At 44.1% G+C, this 27,703-nt stretch overlaps 2 protein-coding genes and 1 long non-coding RNA gene across 5 annotated transcripts in view; 1 reads left to right on the forward strand and 2 right to left on the reverse strand.

The window, feature by feature from the left end:
* The window catches only part of SMAD3 (SMAD family member 3), a gene marked incomplete at both ends in the record, with an annotated part of 115,903 nt that extends 112,580 nt beyond the window's left edge, over nt 1-3,323 (forward strand). For all 3 annotated transcript variants that reach the window (XM_079699032.1, XM_079699034.1, XM_079699033.1), the window contains 2 exons: nt 567-711; nt 3,200-3,323. In XM_079699032.1, coding sequence (XP_079555158.1) covers nt 567-711; nt 3,200-3,323 — 269 coding nt within the window. The remainder of the gene's footprint in view (nt 1-566; nt 712-3,199) is intronic.
* A 3,858-nt stretch (nt 3,324-7,181) lies between these two features.
* LOC307050096 lies at nt 7,182-8,297 on the reverse strand. The gene is made up of 2 exons (XR_013810780.1): nt 7,939-8,297; nt 7,182-7,527 (listed from the first exon to the last, which is right to left on the reverse strand). It is a non-coding gene; the product is annotated as an uncharacterized lncRNA (long non-coding RNA).
* A 4,772-nt stretch (nt 8,298-13,069) lies between these two features.
* The window catches only part of AAGAB (alpha and gamma adaptin binding protein), a 77,997-nt gene continuing 63,363 nt past the window's right edge, over nt 13,070-27,703 (reverse strand). Inside the window, exons 6-10 of the mRNA XM_079698904.1 lie at nt 19,846-19,928; nt 18,909-19,005; nt 14,669-14,773; nt 14,160-14,209; nt 13,070-13,505 (exon numbers count right to left, since the gene is read on the reverse strand). Coding sequence (XP_079555030.1) covers nt 13,428-13,505; nt 14,160-14,209; nt 14,669-14,773; nt 18,909-19,005; nt 19,846-19,928 — 413 coding nt within the window. The 3' untranslated portion in view covers nt 13,070-13,427. The remainder of the gene's footprint in view (nt 13,506-14,159; nt 14,210-14,668; nt 14,774-18,908; nt 19,006-19,845; nt 19,929-27,703) is intronic.

Consider the following 27,703-nt stretch of genomic DNA (forward strand, 5'->3'; position numbering starts at 1 on the left):
GCAGAGGTGGATTTGTTGGAGGAGCCCAGGTGGAAGGTGCCCAGGACCCTCTGCCGAGCTCCTGTTGGCACGGCAGGCCGGGTAGCCTCTCAGCTGGCCCGTCTCTCTGGTGCTCCCTCCGTCAAAGGGCAAGGACTCCTGTTCCCCAGGAGGTCGGCCATACCCGCACACCACATGGGCCTTCAGGCTCGTGACCCTGCCTCTGTTCCCTGGAGTCCTGCCTTGGCCCCTTGGCCCAGGGCAGGGCCCACCTCTCCCAACCGTTTCCCTTGTTCCTGGGCTCACTTTACTGTCTTCCTCAGCCTTCCCACAGCTCTGGGAACTGGAGCTTACGGGCCACTGTTTAACTCTCCCCCCTCACCTGTGTCAGCTGCATCTCCCCATCAAGGCGGTGATGGCTTCAGGGGCAGGGACCACGTGGGCTCGCCCCCAGTGTGGTGCTGAGCGTGGCTAATATGGGAACACCGGTCTGGGTGACCCTGGGGTGGGGGGGCTTTAGCCAGGAGAGGAGCTCCGGACAAGTGCACTCTTCGTCCCCACGAGCACTGTTTTTGTTCTGTTGGCAGGATGCAACCTGAAGATCTTCAACAACCAGGAGTTTGCCGCCCTCCTGGCTCAGTCTGTCAACCAGGGCTTCGAGGCCGTGTACCAGCTGACCCGGATGTGCACCATCCGCATGAGCTTCGTCAAAGGCTGGGGAGCCGAGTACAGGTCGGGGTTGGGGCGCCTGTCCCCGGGATGCGGGGACTGCAGGTGGCTCAGAACACAGAGCAAGGGCTCCCCAGAGATGAGCTAGGCTGGCCCTTGCCCCGAAGAGCAGAGGGACCAGGGATCCGAGCGGGGCCAAGTCCCACTAGACAAGGAAGAGCTGAGCAGTGCTCGCCCAGTGCTTCAGAGTTTCTCAGGAGCTGGGAGCGTTCCATCCTCACCACAACCCTGGGTGGGGACGCTGGCATTGTCCCCGTTGTACGGTTGAGGGAACAAAGGCCCAGGGAGGGAAAGCGACTTGCCTGAAGTTGCATCATTTGTGGAAAAGCTGAGCCTAGAACTGTGTCCTCTTGGCGGCTTCTTCCTTGTTCGTTTTGGGCAGATGGTTTTAGGAAGACCCTCTCCGGGGAGTTAAGTCTTCATCTCACTGTTCCTTCTCTCCTCTGTGGCTCCATCTCTGACCCGGTGACCCTGAGGATCTAGGATATTAAAACTGAGAAGCAGGGAAGGGAGGAGGAGATTTGGGTAGTCAAAGGAACAAAATTTACTTGCTCAGAAATGATTTTTTCATAATTTTAGATACTGATTTAAACATGGCACTGGGTCAGGGGTGTCCCTGGTTTGCTGTGTCGAATCTCTCGGGCCACTCTGGTGTGGGCTTAGAGAAGCCCGTTCCTTTTCCTTCCACACCTGGACAGGAGTTTCCCCTAGAGGCAGGTCTGTGTGCCCAGCCCCAACTCCGCAGCAGACACAGAGGTGCCCACACGTCAGCTGGAGCCAGCGCCCTGCAAGTTACTCTCTCCTTCTCTTCATTTTTCCAGATGTTTGGAATCCATTTTGTTTTGCAGTCATTCTGCACCCAGGCCAAACCCATTTCAGTATTGGCTCTGGGCCACCATTTGTAATGAAATCCAGATGAGCATGACTTATGGAAAGTCAGATTCTCATTAGAGGATTTCGGTCCATAAAATCCTTCTCTTTCATTTACCATACTTTAGCTGCTGTTCTCCGTGTCTGCCCCACAGTGCCAGGGAACGCAGCACCTTGGTCTCTGGGGTCTCTCTCAAATCCGGGATGAATGACCAGTTGAGCTATCCGAGTGGTCAGCCGTCAGAGAACTTACAACCCAGTTATAATGGCCTGAGATTAGCCCAGGCCCAAAGGCCCAGCCCGAGGGACGTTTTAGCTCACCTTTTGGCCTTGGCTGAATCATTTAGGGAGCAAGAGTTGAAAGGTTAGAAAATTAATCTTCTTTTTAGTTGGGGAAGGGAAATATTTAAAGACGGACCCAGTGGAAAAGAGCCAGAGGGAGGTCCATTTGTTCCTGTTAGCACTCAGACTGCAGTCCAGAGGGCCACACTCAGGCACCCAGGTCAGGCAGGCACGCCAGGGCCGAGTCTGCAAGCCCATTTCTAACCCTCCACTCAGGAGAAGCGCAGGCCAAGCAAGGAGGGTGGTGACCTCGGGCCAGCAGCTCTTGACCTGGTGCAGCACTGCAGTTCTCCAGCTTCAAGTGCTTGGGAAGAGGCCCCCTGCTGGCAGAAGCCTTTCCCTGGGGGCACTGTGTCACCGTGCAGGACATACTGCCAGCACACCCAGTCCTGTGCAGCCCACCACGTCACTGCCACCTGGCAGCACCGCAGAGCAACCTAACTGGTGGTGCGGCCCCTTCCCAGAACAGTCTCGCCCTCCTCCTGCCTCCTGGGCCAAGGAGAGTAAGGTTTCACCCCTTCCTGTGAGGTGGCTGAAAGCAGGGCCCAGGCCTCTCACCTCCAGCTGGCACCAGCGCCTCCGGCCTCAGCAGATAGCCTTTGCTCAGTGGAGGCCTTTGGGAGCTTGCCTGCAAGCTGCGTCATCAACCAGCCCGAATTTAGACAAAGTGCTTTGGGGAAAAGAAACGTGTGGTGTGCCTTGGTTTTTTCCAGTAATTGTTCCATGGCTCACTCTGCTCGTAAGATTTTCCAAAATAAGGCCATAGATGGGAATTGTATCAGCACATTGGGGACCGACAGCATGTGGACTCTGTCGGCGCTTTGTAAGAAACACCCCTCAATCAGGCAGACGCACGTCATCACGGCCTGCTGGGGGTGGGTCGGGGCTGAAGGCAGGGGAGCTGTAGGTGCCCTCTCAGGACAGGGGGACCCGAGAGACCTTTGCTCTGGCTGAGGTTCTCCATCAGGAGCCCATCAAGGCAACCGGGAGGCCTCTGGGGTACCCTGGAATTTGCCTTACATGTTTCTTTTTAAGGGGGCCACCTCCTTCCCTGGTGCAGGGGAACCTGATTTACTCAAAGCCCTTCCTCCTTGGAGTTTGGCCCGGCAGTTTCAGCAAGTTAGTGGCACCTCCTCCAGGACAGGGTCTAGCAAGGCAGTCTGTATCTCTGGCTCTGGGAAGAAGCCTGTCACCAAAGCAGGAAAAGGCATTCTGACGTGTGTGTGCTTCTGGACATCCTTAACACCCCCCAACCCACCCCTTTCCCAATGTCTTGCAGGAGACAGACTGTGACCAGCACCCCCTGCTGGATCGAGCTGCACCTGAATGGGCCTTTGCAGTGGCTTGACAAGGTCCTCACCCAGATGGGCTCCCCAAGCATCCGCTGCTCCAGTGTGTCTTAGAGACATTGGGTGTGAAGGGGGAGGGTGGGGAGGGTGGGCTTGGGGAAAATGGCCATGCAGGAGGTGGAGAAATCAGAACTCAAATCACGGTTGTCAAAGAAGAAGAAATTTTTCTCCCTCAACCAAAGTGGCACGAGCCTGTTTTACAGAACATGAAAGCAAACCCAGAGATGGATTTTTATGAACAGCTGTGTCTGCTGAACACATCTGCCCTTTGGCCCTGGTGTGAAGGGCAAGAAATGGCTTCTGCTCTGGTGGCTTGAGCAAACAGGTAGTATTTTACCACCTGCCCCCTCCCCCAGCCCCTTTTTCTTTTAATGACAGCAAACTGAGATGTCACTGCCCAACAGGAAACGGCCCTGTGGTAAGGACCAAGTGCGGAATTCGCCTTGGGCGCTCTAGAGGCAGGGAGAAGCCGGCAGGCAGGGGTATGAGCGCACCTCGGGCCCAGCCCTCTTCCAGTGAGCATTCCTGAACCCCAGCAGTGGCAGACCTTGCACCCTGGGGGCTGAATTGACTTGGGGTGGGGAGGGGTCTTGTCTGTCTCCACCCCTCGGGGAGCATACTGATTGGTGTGAGCGAGTGTGTCCAGAACCGAGCACACAGGGACCGGTGGGAAAAGGTGGTGACACCTCTTCTTTAAAAACACTCTTAAAGTTGTCTGCATTTTCAGCAGTTGGAAGGCTCTGTTGAGGCTCAGCACGTAGGAAATGTATAGTTTGTAGCATCACGTTAATCTCAAAGAGATTTGAATTATGTGAAATGCTCCCGGGAAGCAGGAGGTAGTTGTCCGTGACGGTGTTCAGGCTGAGGCAGCACCACCACGGTGCGCGGGTCTCCGGTCACCTGTAAGAGCTCGCTCCGCTTTCTCATGCATTCGGCTACATTGGCTGATGTAGTCAGTTGCGTTAATTAAATGAACTTTATCGTATGCTCTTTTAAACCCTTGTTTTATATTTAAAAAAAAAACCTTGGGTTGGCACGTTGATTGGGAAACCAGAGGGGGACCCAGCAACTTCTCCCCCAAAGTGAAGCTTTTCCAGGTTTTGTTGGGAAGACACCTGCCAGCACTTTTGGAAGCTGAAATTAACAGGAGCAAATTCACCAGGAGGGAAAGATCTCAGGCCAACACAAAAGCAAATGAAAGGGCTATTAAAAAAATTTTTTTACACCTTTGAAAATTGCAGGTTTGGTGCAAAGAGGTCTGTCATCTTTCCCCTGGGATATGAGATTATCTAGCTCACAGTAGAGGATCATCAGTGACAACTCTAGCAGTTATAATGTGTAATAAGTACTGCTCCCAGTGGAAATTAGTGAGAAAACTACTATAAGTTATTTCAACTGGAAAAAAAAGAAAAGAGCCCTCTTCTACTGGCCTTTTGCAGAATACAGCAGATGGAATTGCCACTTGCAATTGGTACTTTATACTTTGCTGCTGTTTTTGTATGAAATGACTTATCCCATATTTTTGCATGGATTTCTACCAGGAAAAATAAAGGGATTTCCTATGGAAGTCCTGTCTTAATTGCAGGTGAAGGGAAGAAAGTGTACACTTTTGGCAGGTATAAACCTCAAATGTGATGACATTTCTGATGCTATGTGGAGATGTTGGGGGCCTCCTGGGTGCCTCGCAGGATCCTAGGCCTCTGAAGCTTCAGCCCTGAAGTTTCCAGGTAGGAGAGCTGCTGGCCAAGCCTCCAGAGCACACAGGAAGAGACGAGAGTACCTCGCCAGACCTGGACTGGTCTTCGCGCAGGACTGTTGACACAGAGCTGGAGACGGTGTGTAGTCCCTCACTCCACCTGAGGGGACCAGATACTGCAAGTCTGAAGTTTGTGCCTGGTATGAAATGATGGTGGACTGCTTCTTTTAGATACAGGAAATCATCTGAACCTCCTGGATGTGTGTTCCTGCTCCCGGTCAGGTCTGAGACTCATGGTATGACTTCTTATTCCATTTTGGCCTCGGCTGAAGCCATCGTGGTGCCCCCTCTAAAAGCCATGGGGAGCAGTCTCTGAGGGCCCGCGTTCTCCACCTGCTAACGTGATCTCCTATGAGGGCTTCCTATGGTGCACAGCTGTCCCCCAGGTACTTGGGAACTGGCTTCAGGTACAACCCAATTTGGGTGATCTTGGTCACATCTGGCTGCATTTGGATGGTGTCTTAGAACCCTCAGTGCTCAAAGCTAAAGGCTACTTCTAGGAGGCATGAAGTTTTAATTTTGTGTTTTTTCCGAAAGCTACTTAATTGGCCCTTTTTCTTTATAGACTAGACTGCTGGAGGAGGATGAGTGAGGAAAAAGTGGGGAAGCCCACCTTCAGCACCATTGAAAAGAAATTTGGTTGTACCCAGAGGTTAGGATCTGGTTTCATTCCCACCATAGAGGCTGTGTAGGTGGCTTTGAGGCACGTGTAATATTAGTGTCCTTCAAGTCATAAAAATAGTTTTAAAATCCTATTGCCTGCAGGCACTTATACATTGAAAAACTTAAAGGACAGCTGAAAGGGGCAGGAGGAAATCAGGGCAGTTCTGGGGGGTGACGGTGGCTGTTGGAGACCCTTTTCAGTGCCGTTGTCCAGGCTGCACAACATGCCTTGTTCCCCTGCCCCGGGCTCCCCGCCAGGCCACCTTCACCTTGCAGCTTGTGCTGACGCTGACCTGAGAGTAGCTATAGCGCGGGGTCCTAGATCCTGGCCTCAGCACCTCCCTCAGGAGCCAACTTGTATTCCCTTTCCTCTCCGCCCACTCCCTCCCTCCCCCTAACTTTATTTAGTACTTGGAACCTTCCAGCGCAAGTAGGTAGCCGCCCCAGCGGTTCGGGTTACAGGCCTGTGCTGGCCAGTCTTCTCTGCTGGCCACCTTCCTGGCAGACTGCAGATCTGACATTCTGAGACAAGCCCAGAGTCAGGAGCGGGGACTTGGACTCTTAGGAAGAACAGACATGAGGGCAAGGCTGCTGGCAGACTTTTCCATTGTCCTTATGTTGTCTGTGCTGTATTTTTTTTATTTACCATGGTGATTATTTTTTTTAATCATTGTTAATGTATTGGAATGAGCTGTAGCACGTATCTTGTGCTTAGTTTGTTTTTCTCCATCTCCCTCTGGCTTCCTAGAGTTTGGACGTATTCCAGGGCTAAATGCTTTTACTCACACCGCAGAAAAAGGTTTTCTTTAAGTAACGTGTGCATGACATGCATGTATGTGAGTAGCTTGGGGAGATGGCAGATATCTGATTTCATTCTCAGCCCCAAGCTGCCATTTCTGAAGCTCCGTGAGGGTCTCTGCAGGGTGAGAGCTCACATTAGGCCACTCTCTGTAGTCCTAAAAAGGAGGAGGGAGGGACAGGAATCTTCAGACTGCTCAGGGGACTGTTTACCAAGGGGGTTACCAATAGCAAGAGAGGGCATGAGTTTGGTTCTGGGCCCTGTGTCTTACTGTGTGACTAGGTGGCAGAGTTGGGAGTTTTTCCCAAATCTACATCTTTGCTAGAAGAAAACCTCAACACAGCTAAGTTGTACCATTTTTCTTTGTGTGGCATAGATGTTCCCTTTTGAACCCCTTCAAGTAACAGTCTTTCAGGATTATCAATCAGCCACTCCACAAGTGGGTGGGAAAGCAGAAAAATGTATGGATCAAAAATGAAGATGAGGCATCTCTGATGGAAGAGTGGGGAAATGACTTGCTCTACAGGCAACCTTTCAGAAACACAGCTATCACATGCAAAAACTCGCGTATTGTGTAAACTGGATTGAGAAATTCTCTCAAGTGATCCTGTAATTTTTTTTTATGCTAAAGTAATGTACACTCGAGCATTCTGGTGTTTTTATATTTATGTAATAATTTCTTAAAACCATTCAAGACAGATAACTATTTAATTTTTTGAAGAAAGTTGGAAAAGGCTCTCCTCCCAAGGACAGTGGCTGGGAAGAGACGGGGCACAGCCAGTTCCAAACGCTGGTAGAGGGTGCACTGGCTTTTGGGCTCAGTGCCTGGAACGACCGACCCAGGCTGGCTCCCCACGTGGCAGCATGTGACACACGCAGCTCGGAGTCGAATACAGGCCCTTACGTGGGGGCCTCTGAACCAAGCCCCTCTCCCTTCTTAGGGGTGAGAACTGTACAGAGGGATGGAGCCATCTTCCTCCAGGAAGCCTTCATTCACCCTCAGTGCTGCTGTTGCAACTAGGCTGTTCTGGGCAGGACTCCTGTTTGGGTGTGCGTTTGGGTGAGGAAAAAGAACGTGGAGGATGTTGATTACCTTCCCTTCTCAGCCAGCCTGACCTTTTAATACCTTTGTAAAAAGCATGTATGTATTTATAGTGTTTTAGATTTTTCTAACTTTTATCTTAAGGGCAGAGCACCTGTTTAAGCATTGTGCCCCTATTGTTAAAGAACTGTGTCCTCTCTCTCCTTCTCTCTCCCCTGTAAGTGCCCTTCTAATAAACTTTTCATTGAAAAGCTGCTGGGCCAGAAACTCGCTGCCATGTCTGGGTGGAGAGGAGAGGTTAAAGGGCCCTGGGGGCTTCAGAGAAAAGTGTCTCCAAGCCCAAGTGCACTCTGACCAAGGATGTGCCAGGTCCCATTCTGCCACAGCCCCGCTGCCCTCATTCACTCACCGAGGGCAACACGCGGTGCCAGCCAGTCCTGCAGGGATAGTGGGAGCCTCCAGGTCAGGCACGTGAAGGTGTCAAGTCTCCCAGTTGGCACGTCTCCCAGCACTGCACAAGTCCCAGCGACGCTGTCTCCACGTTGTGACTTCGTGTTCGTTTCCCTTGTATTTGAGAGCCTTTGGCAAGTGAGTGGATGCCACCGGATTAATCTTGCCACAGGCAATGGAGGTAGGTTTCAGGTTCCAAAAGGTTTCCACACTCTCCAGCTCACATGACTTAGCTCCTGTGAAAATCCATTTTAAATTCCAAACGCCCAAGGAGAAAGAGACTTCAAAATTGTTTTCCATGGCTGAATCTTACACCGACTCCAGCTGATGTGGATTAAGAAACAGGATGGTTAAAATGAATAAACAGTTTGAGGGAGGCGGAAGGGGGCTGGAGTAATTCTCTAGCTGGGCCACTTCTACAGCAGCCTTCCCTCCCAGGACCTCACCGGAGTCCACACATGCTGTACCAGGAGGGAGGCAGATTTCCCAGGAATGGCACCCACGTGCCTATAGGTTTGGCCTCCATGAACTACATCAAATCCCTACCTTCGTTGTTATTTGGCCAGTTCTAGCCTCCCGCCCCTAGATGACTTTCCCCAAGGTTTTATCTAGTCAATCTCTTGGCAAATGACTCTCACATCCCTACCTCTAAACCAACCTGTTCCTTGAGCGCCACAACTTTAAATTCCAGCTGCCTGAAACCCGATCCAAAACAACTCCCCCAAACTGAATCTCCCGCCTTGCCCAAGCAAGCTCCCTTTCCTGACTCTCTGTGTTTATCAGGAGCCCCCCGCCGCCCCACCTTCTCCCAAGTCCTGAGCAGCTCGATGCTTTGCTTTTCCTTGTTCCCCCCACCTCCCACCTCTGCAGCTGCCCCTGTTGATCCAGCCTCCCTTTTGGAAAGGCCCTGAAGGTCCGCTCTCCTCTTTCTCTCAGGCCTGCACCTCCCCCTTCCATGGGGGTATCCCCAGACCAGTGTATGTACTCTTGACATTTCTCCCTGAGAGAGCTCATCTAACCTGTGTGATTTCAAGCCACATAATGCTAAGGACTCCCAAATCAGTATTTCTAGCCCAGACATCAATCCCCAGCTTCAGACTCATATCCAACAGCCTGCTGGCTACTGGTACGTGGAGGTGCCACAAGTACCTCAAAACTCAGTTTAAAAACCGGAAGTCATCCTTGCCCTTACTGAACCATCACCTTCTCCTGGCCTTCAGCACCGCTTTATCACAATCCTTTACCCAGCACATGGCCACGAAGTCACAGTCATCTACCACTCCCTCACGCCCCACATCCGACCAGCCCTGTCCCTCCGCTCTCTCGGCCCTGTGCTCCAGGCCCTTTGTCACCTGGACAACTGCATGGCTTCCTAACCACTCTCGGAGCCCCCAGCCTGCTTTCCCATAAATGCACCATCCACACTGCCCCCAGTGACCTCCCTGACCTTAGACGGCCCCAGAGTCCACAGCACAAACTCTAAGGCCTTTAACATGGGCCACGTGACCCTTACCACCTGGCCCCTGTCCAGCTCTCATAGCTCGCTGCCTCGCCCCTGCAACCCAGCGTCGCGTTAACTGCAGTTCCTCATGTATCACACCAGTCTACACCCTCCTTCTCCCACCCCACCTGACACCACCAATTCACCGGGCTAACCTTCCCTAATGCTCTGAGACTCACTTCAGAAAGGAAGCCTTTTGTGAATCTTCCTTGAGAGCAGGGTCTGTATCTTATAGATTCTACCTTAGCAATGTCTTTTCCATCCCTTTTCATTGTGCTGTCCTATACAAGTCCTTATATATGGTTGAAGGAATACCACCAAAATAAAGTTCCTGATTACCTTTTATCACAGCTATTTATCACAGCTATTCCAATATTCTCCTAAATTGTCTCCCTCTAGTCCAGGGATGGCAAGTACAGGGCAAAATTACCACCTTTCACTAGTTCTCTATCCATGCAAAAACCACTCATCACAGTGCTGGGTCCATTCTCAGCTTCAGAATCCTTCTCAACACAGCTCTCCAGGCAGACTGGTAATCAACTGGTGTTGGCTCGTCCTGCTGCCAGATTTTCCTGGAATTAATTACAGTTACAGGTCTTCTGCTCGAAACCCGCTGGCTCCTTGATTACCTCCCGAGTAGGCACAAAGTGGAATTCCAAGGTTCTCAGCATCACTCCATCCTTATCTACCACCATTTCTCTAGCTGGACTACTGGGGTTTCCCCAGCATAACTCTTTGCTGTCTTATCTCCATACCTTTGTTCATGCCATAGCTTCCACTAAGAATTCTGCAGCCTTCACCCACGTATCTGCCCAAATTCGTATCCCAAAATGCTCAAGTCAAGCATCACTTCCTCAAAGTCAGTGGGTCTCAAAGTGTGGTCTCTGGTCAGCAGCATCAGTATCACCTGGAAAGTTAGAAACCCACATTCCCAGGCCCCACCCCAGACCTCCTGAATCAGAAATCCTGGGGTGGGGCCCTCCAGGTGATTCTGACATGGGCTCATGATTGAGAACCACTGCTCCAAGACGCACATCATGCTCTTCCTAACCCACTCGGCTCTCTCCTTCCACAGCAATTAAGGCTGGACACAGCACTCTTCACATCCGGCCCAGCATCTGACCTTTTGTAGCCTCACTTTGCTCGCCCCCTTCTCCCACCTGAGTTAGACAATGAGCTGCTAGGGAAGAGAACCCGCATCCTTACCCAAGTCTGCAGGCTCGGCCACGGCCAGCACAGTCTGTCACCAAGAAGGCTCCCAGCCAGTGCTGGCTGCACTGAGTCCTCGTTTCAGCTCTCACCAGGAGAAAGGAACAGGTTGCAGTTGCTCGTCCTTAACTTCAAGTTTGAGGCCTTCTAACACCATTAATGACTTCCTGAGATTTCCTGGAACAACAGGATTGATGCAGACCATGTCCTTGGGCTTCAAAGGAACAGACTCTTCTCTCCTAAATTATGCTGCTGTTTCCATAAAGTTCCTACCCCAGGCCTCACTCAGCCTACATTTTGTAGCATTAAAGCCACCTGGTCGATAAGAGAAAAGGGAGAGGCAGTGGTTGGTCACATGCTTCACAGGAGAGAACCCAGGAGGCTTTCTGTGACCCATTTATGCCTTGCAGATTTATAGCTGTGAGGATCAAGTATTTGAACCTATCACCATACACCCAGATAAAAAAGGATTTTAGAGGAAAAAAATTTTTTTCTTCCCAAACCTGTGTTCTAGAGATGCAGTTAGTTATAACCATTAGGTCCAGGTTTTGAATCAATATTTTTCCAACAGGAAACAAAGTAGAACAGCACATCATTTAGAGCTGGACCAGGGCTCAGTAGTGTTCCAACAAAAGATCACACTGTTGCTATTACCTCTTTTCAATTCTTCATTCTGCAAATCAAAGAAACACCTCAGAATCGAGAAAGATACTTCCTATACTAGAGGAACTGTAACACACACTTAACTCTGAAGAAAGACACCTACATTAAGAGCAAGGCTGGTGATGTTAATAACAGGCATAGGTAATGCCCAAAATATAAAACTTAGAAAACGCCTAAGACCCTTTCTGCAAGAGCTTACATGCCAAAGGGGCAAGGATGGATCACTAAACCCCAAGTGGAATCTAAATCAAAACTAGAACTTTGCCCTGCACTGTGAGCATGATGCTTTTAGGAACATACGAATTATGGGCAAGTTAATTGTTAGGGTGTTGTTTTTAAATCTTGTACTAAGGGGGTACACTTGACCTGATTTTTCACACTTTCTCCGCCTACAGCCCTCTATGAGATGGGTATTTAATGATAGAATGCTGTAGCTAAACTGTCTTGCCTATTTTAAAGTTTTCTGGGTCCGGGGGTGAAAGGCAGCTCTTAACTCATCCAGCATTCTCGGTCTCCATCAGTCAGAACGTTCAATGAATCAAACCTCTGACCACACTGGACACATGCTGGCTAAATTTAGCTTTGTATCAGCAAACACTCCAGCTCAGAATAGTTCAGGGAGCTCTCGTCTTACCCTTAGACAGTGATTCTTCAAAGACTGTTTTTCCACGGCAGGCCAAGACAGGGCAAGGGGCACTCCACGTGCTCTCTCGATGGCCACTGTCAAGAGACTGACCCAAGGTTAAGGGAATCTGGCAGGCCACGGCAAAAATGTTTATCCCCACCTCTCCGTGGTGGGAACACGAAGTTAGCAATAGATCACATTTCCTTTGTTATAAGTAGTTTGCAGTAATGGCTTGACACGCTCTATGGTCCTTGAACCACATCCCATATTACTCAGCCATCTAAGTCTAGCATCCCTGAATCTCCAGCTTCTCTGAATTAGATGTGGCCAAGTTCTATAAATAGAGAGCAAGCAAACTGGTTCTGTCAATCTTCTCATATTCTGGCAGGATAACATATCTTAAAATTATAAAAATATCTATGTCTTCATCACTCTAAAATTATTACATAACATATGATTTTCTCAGGGAAATAAAAAGTTTATTCTTGTCTCTCCCTACCTCCTAACACTCATGGACCTTAAAACTTTAGGATCATGTTCATCAAAACTACTGAATGCAAGTCCAAACCAGCTTTAAGTGCCCACTATGTGCCAGACACCATGTTACACAAATAGAAAAATGTTTAAGGAAAAAAAAAGCCAAGGTTCTTGTTTTAAATCCCAGATGAACAGTCCATAGTAACTTATGGTGGCATGTACATAGGTCACTTTAGATAGAATGCAATTTTTATTACACTATTAGCTCATGATCACTCTTCTTAAAATGGACCTTTAGTAGATACCACTGGACACTTTAATCTCACATCTCCCCTAGAAGGGGCCAATACCCCCAGATAGCTGAGATCTTGAAAACATGACTTGGTATTATACATATAAATGGTGGATTCTAAAAGAGTTTGACAAACTCTTAGATTATCTGCTACTTATGCCTAATCCAATAAAGGAAGGCTTCCCCACCCCACCCCCAAAAAAACAACAAAATCATAAAAATACACATAAGCAGACTTTATAAATAAATCACATTTTAATCACCTGGCTTTGTTTAATCCACAAAATCAAGTTCACAGCTTTTTCTAGTCTGTTTTCCCTAACCACGTGACCTAATGTATTTTCTGAAACCTTTCATGTTTTAAGAAAAATATGTTCCACCTTTCATCTTGCAACCCCAGAGCCAGCTTCCCTTATATTCCCAGTCAATGGCTGATGCAGTCACCTCAAAGAAACACTGATGGAATGATGGTAAACTATAGTCTCAAAGACCTTCAGAATAGTGAAAAGAAAAGAAAGAAAAAGAAAAAAAATATCAAGCAAGATATAAACAAGCCTATAAACAAGTCAGGCGGCCAATATGATGATGGGGAGTTCAGCAAAAGATGACTGGGTTGAGTAGGGAAGTATCTCAGGTAGAGAGAGCTAGGGTCTTTGTTAGTCAAGCCCTAGCATGAATAATTTAGTGTTCTTCATCAGATGAAAGGCCTTCAATTTCATCTCTGTCTCCCCCAATTGCCATCCAGAAAGCTTTGGCCACCTGTGGAGAGAAGCAAGCAACAAACTGTAGGCAACAACTGAATTTCAGCTCGTTTCATATGTTATACACAGAACTGATTAAGACTTAAAATTTTACACCCTGCCCTCCAGCACTCTGGCAACATCTATCAAAACCCCCTGAAGACCCTGACCCATGACTTCTACTCCTAGACTTTATACTGAGGATATAATCAGAGCTGTTTACACAGGTGATGTATAAGGATACACACAGCTTCACTACAGAAGAAAAAAAAGGCACATGACCTAAATGTCCAAAAGGGAACTGGATAAATAAACTATGACACATTCATACAATGGAATACCATAAACCATATACATTTCCTGCCAAGAACATGTTGTGTTGGTAATAACCAAACCAAACCAAACAAAAGGCTGTTAGGCTGGAAAATGCCTAACAGCTAAGAAGGCAAACATCCTGAGTCTCAATGTTCCACGTCACTCAACATATACTGGAAAATCTTGGTTTGACTGCAGCAACTATATTACTACTGGGTAAATATTCAATTAGTTATAAGTTAATATCCAACAAAAAGTTCACAGTAAGATACTTTAGAAGTAAACAAGTGTGATATACCATTCTTATAGCACTGGACCTGCTGTAGGTACTCAATAAGTACCTGACTGATTTTCTCACCTTTTCTGCATGCAACTTTCTTTGCTCGTGAGGAAGCGTCGCAGCCTTGTCTAGGGGGAAAATATATCTTAAGAAATTCATCTAATAGCACAGGACAATCTGGAATGCATGGATGTTCTAACACTAGAAGATGGGAAATGGGTTTCACAGACACATTTATGGTGTAGTCATTATAGCTGTTAGGAAGTTTAAGTCTTCCAAATTTTCCAGATGAGAATGATGTGAGTAAATTGGTAGGGATCTTACTGATTCCATGTTAATGAGACACACTGAAAGAAACAGAGACAGGCAAGAGAAGAAGGGAAAGTAAGAGGAAAAAGAATGAAGAAAGAGGAAAATTTTCCCAAGGAAATTTTTACCAACAGAGGATGGCACAGTCCCCCAGTACCCAAGTTTCTCAGATGAGGCCAGGGCATGGAATGCAATCAGCAGTTACAAAGTAAAATCCTACTATATAAAATAGAGGAGCATCAATATGGGAATCTGTTAGACACAATGGATCCGATTACCTTTCATTTCTTTTAACTTTGAAAATAGTCTTTCAAAATTCTCCAAATCTCCTCCGCCTGTAGTAAGACTGGCTAGTTCTTGAATATCCAGGTCTAACGTGGGATCTGAAATAAGGATTCATCACACATTATTTATGTATGTGCTAAATACACAGAATCCAAAAGCAATCAATCTGGCTTTGATGAAAGTTACCACTGAATGAGTGCCCACTGGGGACCAGCTGTACAGCTCATGGTGCTGCATCCTGCTTGGCTGGTAGTGGGCCCTCACAAATGAACAGTAACTCATTTTATCTGTAAAACACTGTAACGAGGCAAGGAATTCTGTTTCCACTTTTCTAGAGAAAACTAGAGTTCAGAGACTAAGTGACCTTGCTGAAGGTCACAGCTAATAAGTGTGACCTTGGATTCAGACTTACATGTTTCCAATTCTAAAGGTCACGCCCTGCACTAAGGTCCACAGATTCAATAAATGCCTGAAATTTATACCATATTTTACTGGTCAACAAATATTTTCACATCTGTTATTGACAACCATATAAGGTGGTTAGGACAGATACCACTGTCCAGAATTCACACATGAAGCAAGCTGAGTTTAAAAATGAACTCATCTAAAATTACAGCCATTCAGAGGTAGAGCCAATTTAAATTCCTATTTTCTTACCACAAATCCTTTACTATTTCTACCTCGGCATGTGGCTTCTTTATCAAACTTTGTTTTTAATCAGAATTTTCACTCGGCCTCCACTCCAGGCCAGCCACCTCTAGGATGTCTTCCCTGACCGTCCCAGCTCACAGGTCTCCTTCCTTAGGATTTGTCCCACACTTAGTGTTTATAGAGCTGTCTTGGCACTGGCATACATTACTCTGTATGCTAGCATCTGTCTACTGTTACTATAATAAATACTACAGTAAGAGAGAGAGTTTGCTTTGTCCCCACCACTGAGTGCTTTAACTTATACAATTCCATTTCATTTTTGCAACAGCGATGCGAGGAAAGATTTGTCACCCCTATTTTATAGAAGGGGAAACTAAGGCCCACGGATGCTAAATAACTTACTCAAGGTCATCTCACTACTAGTGGTAGAGCCATGATTTGAACCCAGTTGTCCAGGATTCCAAGCCCATGACTTTACCCATTACATTACATTACAAGGCCTGTCTCTGCATTTTTAGACTATAAGCTCCTTGAAAACAAGGATGATAACATAATTCTTTACATCTACTACAATGTCATACACATAATTTGATGTTAAAGATGCATTTGGTTAATAAATTTGCTTTAGTTCAATGGGTATGCCATGGTGGCAGTTGGTATATAGGGCTAGAGATAAAAAAATTTGTGATTCATCTGTATACATGATAACTGAACTGTGGACGTGGACAGAATCACTTAATGCTTAAATACAGGTTTGGAAGAGGAGTTTAGATGGAACATTGAGGAATGGCGATATTTAAAGGCTGGGTAAAGGAGTGTAATCTTCCAAAGCAAGAGAAGGAATCATCAGAGAGGTAGGAAGAACATCAGGAGATGTGTTGGGTGAGTCAAGAGAAGATAACGTTTCAGAAAGGGACTGATTCATAATATTGAATGCCGCCAAGAGGTCAAGATGGGGACTGGAGGACGTCTATTAGACTGAGTGGTATGGAAGTCGTTGGTGAGCTGTCTTCATGGAAAATGGGAGCAAGAGCTAGATGGGAATGAACTGAGGAATGAGTTGAGGAATGGAAATAAGTAAAGAGAGGAGGGAGATGTGGGGTTGAGGAAGTGTTTTACTTTTGTTTGCTTGGTTTTGTCTTTTTAAAGAATTTTGAAATAACTGTAGTCTTACAAAAAAGTTGCAAAAATAGTACAGAGCCTTCCGATATGCCCTTCCCCCACCCTCCCTCAGTGTTAACATCTTATATAACCATGGTACAATTATAAACATCACGAAGTTAATAATGGAACAATGCTACTGACTAAACTACAGACTTCATTCAACCTTCATCAGTTTTTCCACTAATATCCTTTTTTCTGTTCCAGGATCCAATTCAGGATTGTACACAGAATTTAGTTGTCAGATCTTAGTCTTCTCCAATTTGTGACAGTTCCTAAGTCCTGCCTTGTCTCTCATGATTTTGACACCTCTGAAGAGTACTGGCCAGTTATTTTGTATAATATCCCTCAATCTGGGTTTGTCTGATGTTTTCTTATTATTAGGTTGAAGTTATGGACCTTTGGCAGGAACACCACAGAAGTGAGTGCCCTTTCAGTGCATCATATTGGAGGGAGATGATGTCTATATGTCCTGTTACTGGTGATGTAACCTTCATCACTTAAAGTGGTATCTGCCAGGTTTTTCCAGTATAAAGTTACTGTTTTCCCCTTTGTAATAAATAACTTGGGAAAGGTACTTTTTGACTATGGTAATGTTGTGTTTCTTCTTAAACTTTCATCTACTAATTTCACCATCCAACAGTGGATCTTGCCTGCAACAACTATTACTGTGGTGTGTGGCTAAGGGTAATTTTCTATTTCCTCCATAATGTCTACATGTATTAACTGGAATTCTTCTGTAAGGAGGAGCAGCCTTTTCTTTTCCAGTTATGCATTTATTCATTTATTTATTTAAATTAGTATGGATTCATGGATATGTATTTTATTCTATGGGTTACAGCCCAATACTATGTTAATTTACTTTGCTGGTCAAATTGTTCCAGCTTTAGCCACTGGAAGCTCTTTCAGGTTGGTTCCTGTGCCCTTTCAACATGCCCCCATTCTTTTTTTGAGCACTTCCTTACTTTCTGGCACCATGATGCTCCACGTTCATCCTGCATTTTTCCTGCCCCAGCCCTGAATCAACCACTTCTCCAAGTAGCCCTGGTACCTTTTCTTGGAGAATGGTATTTAGAAACCAAGATCTAAGTGTTAAGTATGTCCACTGCTATTATTGTTGCTTCTAGGTCCTCCCAGTGGACAGAGCTAGGAAATATATATATGTATTTACACATGCATACACATATGTATATTTATTTCTCTACTGCTCTAACTATATTTTAAAACCCAAGAGTTCATACTGATACCTTCAATTCTAGTTCAGTACCAAAGGGTTCATCTCAGCCTTCCCCTTTCCTTATTTGTAATTTCTTTCTCTGACAGTGAGAAACCTAGCTCTCATTATCTATGCTATATTTCTTATTCTTTCAACTGTAACATATATAAAATATATTACATATAAATATTCAGAATTTCAAACCCATACCCTGGTAAGAATCAAATTTATTAAATAGAGTGCAGGATTTCTGTTCATTTCTTTTTGGTTTTGGCCTCATGGTATCCAGTCAGAATACCATTTTCCCAAATTCTTTAAGTTAGTTATTTTCCCCACCTCCTTCAGTGTGGTCAATGGTTTGTTTTCAGGGCAGAGATTTTAGCAGGTTTAGAAGCTAATATGAAGGGTTCAACTGAGAGGATGAGGTTGAATAAACTAGAGAGAAAGAGATTATATACTAATTTTTCCTTCTTAATATGTTTCTATAACCAATCATTTGAGTTTTCTACATGGATTATCTTACAAACAGAAAAAAAAAAGTCTTTAAAACTTATTACTGCACATGGGCCCTCTGTGGCATAAAAAGTAGTGATGTCAGTAGCTCCCCGACAAAAGAACGTTTATAGTTATTGTTAACTAAGCTCCTTGGCTTTCTGGCTTTTGGGCAGCAAACTGGATTCCAGTTTCAGCTCTAGGACCTTCTTGTTAGGTGCCCTTGGACAAGTTATTAAACTGCTCTGGGCCTCATCTTCATCTCTGTAAAATAGCTTCTCTGCCAAACTTCATTACCAAATGAGAATGTGGACATAAAAAAGTTTTTAAAAGATATGGGAGGGCTTATAAAGCTGTATTATTCTTGTTACCATCAATTCTGACTACTGTGAAATACTATGAAAAAACTGTGTAGTATGGAGATATAAAGCTGTTTCACCACCTGGTTCTGTCTGCTCTAGCTAAGATGATCGTAATCACGATCCTGCTGAGAGAATCAGCAGGACAATGGTGCCCACAGATCTGTAATGTATTTACTCTCCCTCCTTTTTCTGACAGCCGTCCACAAGGCTAACATTCATTTAGGGTGCACTATCAATTTCCTTCCCTCGTCCTCATTTAAATTCAATTTCCCCTTGGATGATTTATGCCCCGATACATGGGCTACTGCAAGTTCCACAGAGCTGTCACTTAGCAGCCAGAGAGGTGCTTACCCACGATGCTATCGACCTGAGTGTCTGTTGTATTAGATGCACCACCTCGATTATCCAAGAGGGGTTCAGTCCTCTCTGCTGCTGGCAACTGGGGCTGCTGGTGAGGAAAATACACACAAGCAACAATTTAACAGGAGGTTGCTTCCGAACTAAATCCAAAAAGGCTCGCACTTCCACCCACTGGTTAGCTTTGGAGAAGCAGTAATAGGAGCCAGACACAAAGCGAGATGGAAGAAGGATCAAGGTCACATTAAACAAAAGGCTAAAAATTCACTAAACTCAGCAGTGTTTCTCCTCAAGGAAAAATTAAAAAGTATTATGATTTTGCTATTGACTATTAAAACATATTGTTTGCTTTAAGATCATGTTTTATTCAAAATCTGAAAATGTATAAGGTCCTATCACAAACAGCTCAGAGACTGAGGAAGAAGGTCCCAGAAAGACAATGTGGCACTACATAATGTGCTCGTGGTTCCAACCTGCCAACCAAGGCAGACTTGGACCAAAGTCCTTGAGGACAGAGGATTGAAATCAGCCTATTTAAGCTCATTAAGGGCAAGGACCTTGCCTCAGATTGTACAGGATACAGGAAGTACTTAAAAAGAACAATTAATTTTATTTTATATTTAAAGATTTGGGGGCAACTTTATGCCTTAAGGAAATCCTAGCACATTTTTAAAAGCACTCTAGCAAAAACACATGGAACAGCCCAAATTGCAAACATCTTGAAAGGGCTTACTGCTTTAATGCTGAACTAGCCTGCTCTTAACAGCTAGCAGGCATAAAGAGGGCTGTTTTAGGTTCTCCTTTTATCTATTGCTAATATTCTCTGCCACTTCTTAAATGGAAAGGAGAAAATGATGAATGGTGTAAAGATTCATAATAAAGAGTAGAAATTAAAGCCAAAGAAGAGAAAAGATCCAGGAAAAATCTTTACCTCTGAGTGGCAGGTCTCTGCTGATCCAGTGCTATGGTTTGCTCCAGCCAATGAGCTGAGAAGGTTAAAGCCTTGGTTCCTATCTGAAAAGAAAAAATACAATCACTGAAATTTTTAATTTATATTTAAAACTGTTAAAATGACTGTGATGATGAAATAATAGCTATTTCCTCATTATAAAAGTTCTATCTATAAAAAACAGTTACTATCAATTACAAAACTCTAAATTCCAGATAACTTTAAATCTCATAGTATTAGTCCAGGTCAAGTATACGGCAGGGCCATTACAACAAACAAAAGGCCGTTCAGTAGTTCTGTTTGCAAAGATTAACAGAACTGATGTTTTAATAGTTGCTATGAACTAATACTTCAGTGTTTTAAACAATTAAAAAACATTAAAAAGAATCAATGCCAAGGCATTATTATCAGGTGAAATGAACATTCATGCTTTCTTGAAATAAAGCTCTGTTTATGCAGTTAAGGTTCCCAATACTTCAGATATTTATATTTATAATGGAGGACAAATCTAGAGCAAAATATCAGAACCCAGTCCTGATCTGACAGCATTCCCCAGAATCACCTGGACGCTTATTAAAATTACCCAGTATTCAAGGACCCACCTTCAGACTGAGGCAGCATCTATGGAACAGAGGCCAAGGAATTTGAACTTTTAGCAAGTACTCCAGGAGAGTCCTTAGGATGAGGAAAATTGGAAAAAAAAACCCAAAAACCAAAAAACAAACAACAACAAAAAAACACTGCCTGAGAGTAGAAATGTGAAACCCACAATTCAAGAGTCTAGTGGTACAGAAGTCAAAGAACTGCTCTCTCAGGAAGACAACTTCTTCCCACCTCGCCTTTCCTCTCCCTATAGCTTCCCTGGACCCATTCTCATCTGTCTTCAAAACAACCTACAGACCTCCTAGGTCCTCTCCCTTGCCAGGTGAAACCTGTTGTCAGATAGTCACACAAAGTATCACAGAAAGATAACCAGTTGCAGTCTCCTCTTCTTCCCTTTCACTTGGGGAGATTTGCCTTTTAAACTGGGAGGAAGCCCGACTGTGGCATGTGGGGTCTGGGCCTGCAGCTTTTCCCAGGCTGACTTCTCACCACGTGGGCAGTCGCCTACTTACTGCACGCGGCTATCTACCAGTCAGCACCTGTGCTTTAAGGATACAAAGGCGCTGGGCGGTACCAAGAGCCTGCTGCTGCCCTGCTGCTTTTCCTGCTCCACAACCAAAGGTGCACATGTACTCCTGGAGCCCCCTCTCACTCCTTCAGCCAACCTGTCCAGTCTGTGAGGAACTCTCCAGCCCCAATGCCTGGATGCACCCCATCCAAGAACCAGGGGCTGTTTTATCAGGTAGGCCGTGGAGGCTCAGAAGCTGAGAGAAGCAGATCCATGTGATGTCCCACACTGATGGTTTTCACAGAGCCTGGGGGTGTTTATTCAAACATCAACATAATTCTTTCTTGTGGCCAATGTGCTATAGACTCTAAAGCAGTTGTATGCAGTTATGCAATACTCAGGGATTTTACATGTCATGAGGATACATGAGAGCTCTTATAAAATACTTTAGGCTCTTTGTACAAAAGGCATTATTTGAGTAAGAGAGTACTGATGCAAGAGAGCCCTCACTTCTATTACTGGAAATAACTTGGACTGTGGGTAATTTTCAAATCAGTTCACAAATCTCTCTCCATATTCCAATTCCACGGCTTATGTTTTTCCTTTGTTGGGCATTACCTAAACTTGGCAGGCCAAACTGCAATCCCTGAAGAATAATACAATACAATGTCTATTTAGACACGTTATTAGACCAAAATGGTCTATTTAAAATACCTCATTATTTACAGTGGCTGCCTCCAAGAAGGGGATCTGGGATGGACAGGAGTGAGAGGGAGCTGAACTAGTAACCGTATACCATAAACCTTTGTGTACCTTTTGATTTTTGTTCCATATTCATGTGTTTTTGCTCCATATTCATGTGTTTGCCTATTTAAAGAGATTTTTAAATGTTTAATGATTAAATGCTATGTGTATTTCACCACAATAAAAAAAAACCTAAATGCCCCAATTCTAATAATGAATAAAATTATGGAAAAGTCCAAATGGTGGGAAGAAGACTGGGCTAATGGTCAGAAAACCTGGATTCCACTCCAGGCTCTGCCCACCTTTATGACCTTGGACAAGTCAATCAATCTTTCTGTGCCTCAATCCTCTGATCTGTAAAAAAAAGAGGATTGCTAGACATGGTTGTTAAGGTCCTTTCTGCTCTAGATATTTGTGATTTTATAAAGTAAAATGGCATTCTTTAGCTTGATAGTTAGCTCTGAATTAGGTATTTTAAATTACTTAATAGAAAAAAAAGAACCTTAAATGCCAGAATCCTTTTAAGGTCCATAGATGACTATGAGTTTATAATCAGGTTTCAGGCTAATGAAAGCTGGAAGAACTTTTGCTCAGTATTTTCTTATAAACAATGGAGAATTTAGTCAACTAATGTGAGTTCACTCTGTTCCACTGATTATATATATATTTTTTTCTCTAAATTTTTTTAAACATCTTTATTGGAATATAATTGCTTTACAATGGTGTGTTAGTTTCTGCTTTATAACAAAGTGAATCAGCTATACACATACATATATCCCCTTATCTCCTCCCTCTTGCATCTCCCTCCCACCCTCCCTATCCCACCCCTCTAGGTGGTCACAAACCACCTAGCTGATCTCCCTGTGCTATGCAGCTGCTTCCCACTAGCTATCTATTTTACATTTGGTAGTGTATATATGTCCATGCCACTCTCTCACTTTGGCCCAGCTTACCCTTCCCCCTCCCCATGTCCTCAAGTCCATTCTCTATGTCTGCGTCTTTATTCCTATCTTGCCCCTAGGTTCTTCATAACCTTTTTTTTTTTTTAGATTCCTTATATATATGTTAGTATACGGTATTTATTTTTCTCTTTCTAACTTACTTCACTCTGTATGACAGACTCTACATCCATTCACCTCACTACAAATAACTCAGTTTCGTTTCTTTTTATGGCTGAGTAATATTCCATTGTATATATGTGTCACATCTTCTTTATCCATTCATCTGTCGATGGACACTTAGGTCGCTTCCATGTCCTGGCTATTGTAAATAGAGCTGCAATGAACATTGTGGTACATGACTCTTTTTGACCACTGCTTATATTTTAGGGAAGTTAGAGACATATATATTTTCACAATTAGAAAAGCAACTCATTTTTGTTTATCCAAAGCAGATTGCTCGCAAATTAATGTTGCTAAAAAAACCTGGATGTTTTATACACCTATGGTTTTAAAGAAACTCTACATGTTCCCTAGTTCAATGTTTAACAAAATTCTGCCCATGTGCACCCACTGTAAAACTATTGTTCTCACAGAAAAGAATTACCTGAATCTTTTCTTGTTTGACAGATTTTTCTCCCCAGGATTCAGGGCATGGAAATGTCATCCCCATTAAGAAGGATTTATTCTTTTAGCAGATAGTTGTTGAAATTGGCTTTAGCATCTCTGGTTTTATTGACACCTCAAAATACTACACTAGGAAGGAATAAATTAATCTACCTCGTCAGCTGATTCTTCTGGAACTTCAGAGCCGCAGAAAGGAGAAGTTGTTAAGTGATGTAAAATAAGTTATTCTAGAAGGAATAGTAAGTATACTAAACTCTGGTCCTAAAAACACTAATTCAGTACTGGTCATTTGCATAAAATTCTTCCAGGAAGTGTCAGAAACAAAACCATAGCCTCTAGAATAAAGGTTAGCAATGGGAAATTCTCAAGTCTTGTGGAGGAGGTTTTATTTTATTTTTCAATAGGAAGTTTCAAGAAAACTTGAAATATATGAAATATTTGGATATCTCTTTACAAACCTAAAGGCACACTTATTTATCTTCTTCTACAGAGGATTTATTATATTTTTTACAGAGTAAAGTGTAACTCGAAGAGATTAGGTAACTTGTTCAAAGTCACATAGCTAGAACCTGAACGTGAAATCCAGAACTCTCTGATTCTAATTAATTTCCATTAAGCTCACAGGTATCATATAAAGAGCAAAGAGACATTCAATGCTTGATATACAAATACTGAATATGACAACACAAACTTGGATTAAGTGCAAAAAGATATCTTTTTATTCACATATAGTTCTCTTTTGTCAGTAATCCTTCATTACTTCCCTGGTTTAGACTGATTTCAACTGAACTAAGATGAACAGCTGAGGACTGAATAATTAATCATATGCCACTTCAATGCCTCTCATTAATTTATCCCAGCCCAGCCCCCATAACTCCTGGAGGCACTGGTCACATAAAACTGGAGGCAGACAGGTGGTTAGGCCCCAGTGTCCCTTCACTGTCCCTCAAGTATATGTAGACAAGGTTTCCCAAATTCAGCACTACAGACATTTGAGTGTGTATGGGGACGAGGGACAAGGGGGAGTCCTGTACATCCCCGCCTATACTACCAAATGCCTATAGCACTGCCAATGTCCGCCGGGGAGGGGGGGCAAAACTGCCTCCAATTGAGAACCACTGATATAGATCTAATTAGGACAGGAAATTTGGGGCTATAACGCTCAGGTTTTAAGTCATTTCTTGGAAGGACTTTTCAATGGAAAAATAATAAAAGCATTTAAGATTCTACCTTTACCTCCTGTCAGCATTACAAATATCCTCCCCTTACTCTGGGAAACTTTTCTAGATGATTTCAGCTCCCTCAGTGCCATCTGCCTTGTTGTCCTTACTGTGCTAGTATAAATACTTATCTTGAGTCTATCTGCCATCCTAAACTATATTATAAACTCCTTGCAGACAGAGACAGGAGCTAAGGGTTCTTCCACCTTCCTCAGCTCCCAGCACAGTGCTAAGTGGACAGGGGGGATGCTGAGATATCCGCTGACAGCCTGACATGACTGTCAGACAGAGACTGCAAGCATTAGAGAAGGTTGGAAAATAAGCATATACTTTATCTCACATTCCACTTCTGTTTGACAAATGAAAATGAAATGTTTTTTAAATCACACAAGAATTAGAACCAATCTATTCTCTTTTACTAAACTACTGCTTGAAAAAGGTAAAACTTTAAAGTATATTATTAAAAACAGTGCTTCTTTAGGAAAATAGGCTTAAGCACTAAATCTGGCTCCATCATCAGCTTTGGATTCAGAAAAGTGAATCTCTGCTCTCCCTCTGACACCTGGGGCATGTGCTCACAAGTCAAGAACTGTCTCTGCCAATACTTGAACATATAATGAACTTTCTGGTGACCAGAAAGTAACCAGACTATGTTTTTTGACCTTTTTCCTGATTGTAAATGATATGTTCATTGTATAAAATTTGGAAAATAGAGAAAAGTATAAGGAAGAAAACTAAATCACCAAAGATGTCAATTAATACTTTGGTAAATGTCCTCCTATTCTTTTTTTCTGTGCATGCATACACACAAATTCTTAACCAACTGAATTAAACATCAGAATGAGTACTGTTTTTTACCAAAGTTGTAAAGGAAAGCTTTACACTAATTCCAATAATGGTTCCACTCTAAGTCCTATCTCCAGAGCCTGAAGCACCCTTTTGAAAATCCTCAAAGGAATGTTTACAATCAAGTCAAAAACCGTTCAGAACCAAGTGTGGGGAATAATGAGAGTGAACGAAACAAAACTTTATCATGAAGAAAAAGATGACTTTTCTTATGTGGTTCATAACCAGCTCTAAAAATAATTCCAAAGAATGACTACCAAAAATGTTTTGCAAGGTGGCCACAGAAGGAGGCCTGCAGTGCCTTTGTGGTGACTAATTTGAAGTGATTTCCCACCATTTGTTTGCCTATGGACAATTTTGGGGGTGATTTTTTAAAAAACAAAGTCTCATTATTTTACCCATACATTTATTGCCTTCCATCTTCTCTAATTTTTCACAATTCCTCCTTCCCCTTCTGCTCTTACAACACACACTCCTCCAAATTATGCACTCTACCTAAAAATCAATATGTATCTTACTTATTTTATTTTTGACCACAACATTCACAGTGAGACAACTGACAGAGGTTATTCAAATCATTTTTTCAGTTCCACAATATTAGGTGCTGGGATAAAAAAATGGGAACAACTCACTCTGTCTCAAGGAACTCAGTTCTGTAGAATGTAATGTTGATATAATTCTACTCTATCCTAGAGGTTAGGCAACTGGAGTCCAGAGACATGATGCCATTTTCCCAAAATCACCCAGGCAGGGGACTTCCTTGGTGGCACAGTGGTTAAGAATCCGCCTGCCAATGCAGGGGACATGGGTTCGAGCCCTGGTCTGGGAAGATCCCACATGTCGCGGAGCAACTAAGCCCGTGCACCACAACTAGAGCCTGCGTGCTGCATCTAATGAAGCCCGCGCACCTAGAGCCCTGTGCTCCGTGACAACAGAAGCCACGGTAATGAGAAGCCGCGTACCACAACAAAGAGTAGCCCCTGTTCGCCACAAGTAGAGAAAGCCCACGCACAGCAATGAAGACCCAATGCAGCCAATAAATAAATTTATTAAAAAAATCACCCAGGCACAGACAGACCCCACTAGAACCTTCTTCATTAACCATTCTTCCATTCACTAATTTGATGTTGTTTTATTTTCTGTGACATTAAATTCAAGTTTTTATTTAACCATTGCTTTTTTTTTTTAACTCTCTCTTAAAAAAAAATTATATTAAAGGTAGTAGCCATCTACGTTCTCGGGCGAGTAGCCCAGGTATCAGGTAGCCAGACAGACCTTGTGTTTTGGTACTCAATTCTTGACAATGCTCTATACATCAGTTGCAAAGGATTCCCTAAAATGAAATCTGGGATTTCTGCCATGGTTCTTTGTCACCAAGTACATACTGAGGAACATACATTAACAGATGATCAATTCTTTTCATTTATAATGGGAAGGCATAGAAAACTACCATAAGAAAGAATTGTTTCTACTATTAATTCCACTTAATCCTTACCCACCTGCATCACTGGATATTAAATATTATAATAGATAAACAAAGTAAATTGTCAGAGCTTTTGAAATCCAATCTCCACAATTACTGCTTACCACTTGGGGATCAATGTCACAACTCTGTAATATTTGTTTAGTCTAATCGCTCCTTCACTGATTAGAAACACTAAAAGATCACAGAATTTCCCTTCCTGGCCCTTCTCTCAGTGGTGGTATTTGTAAAAAATAAAACCAAAAGCAAACAAACAAAAACCCACTGAACACCCAAGAGCCAACTAAACCGCCCGTGGTACTCACCAGTGCTCAGGTGACAAAGCCTGGGGTAGGGGGTGGGGAGCTTGGGGGTAATGTTAAACTGACACTCTAAACAAGGACACTGTGCATAATGCTACCTTCCTATGTGAAACAATGAGTGACAACTTCATCTGAAACAAAACAAAACATGTCATCAGACTTCTACTAACCAACTTCTTTTCCTTGATCTTAAAACCAAATCTGAGAGCCACGGAGGACAGCGCAGCAGAAGGGGTGCGGAGGGCAAAGCGGAGAGATTTCCGCACAAAGGATGGGTGCCAGCCAGCACTCACCAGCCTGAGAGGCTTGTCTGCACACCCGCCGGGGCGGGCAGGGCTGGGAGCTGAGGCTCGGGCTTCGGTCGGATGCAGGGAGAGGACTGGGGTTGGCGGTGTGAACACAGCCTGCAGGGGGGCTAGTGCACCATGGCTAGCCGGGAGGGAGTCCGGGAAAAGTCTGGAGCTGCCGAAGAGACAAGAGACTTTTTCTTGCCTCTTTGTTTCCAGGTGCGCAAGGAGAGGGGATTAAGAGCACTGCTTAAAGGAATTAAAACAGAGACGGGGCGGGCT

The sequence above is a fragment of the Hyperoodon ampullatus genome (assembly GCF_949752795.1).
Source record: "Hyperoodon ampullatus genome assembly, chromosome: 3".
Classification (NCBI taxonomy): domain Eukaryota; kingdom Metazoa; phylum Chordata; class Mammalia; order Artiodactyla; family Ziphiidae; genus Hyperoodon; species Hyperoodon ampullatus.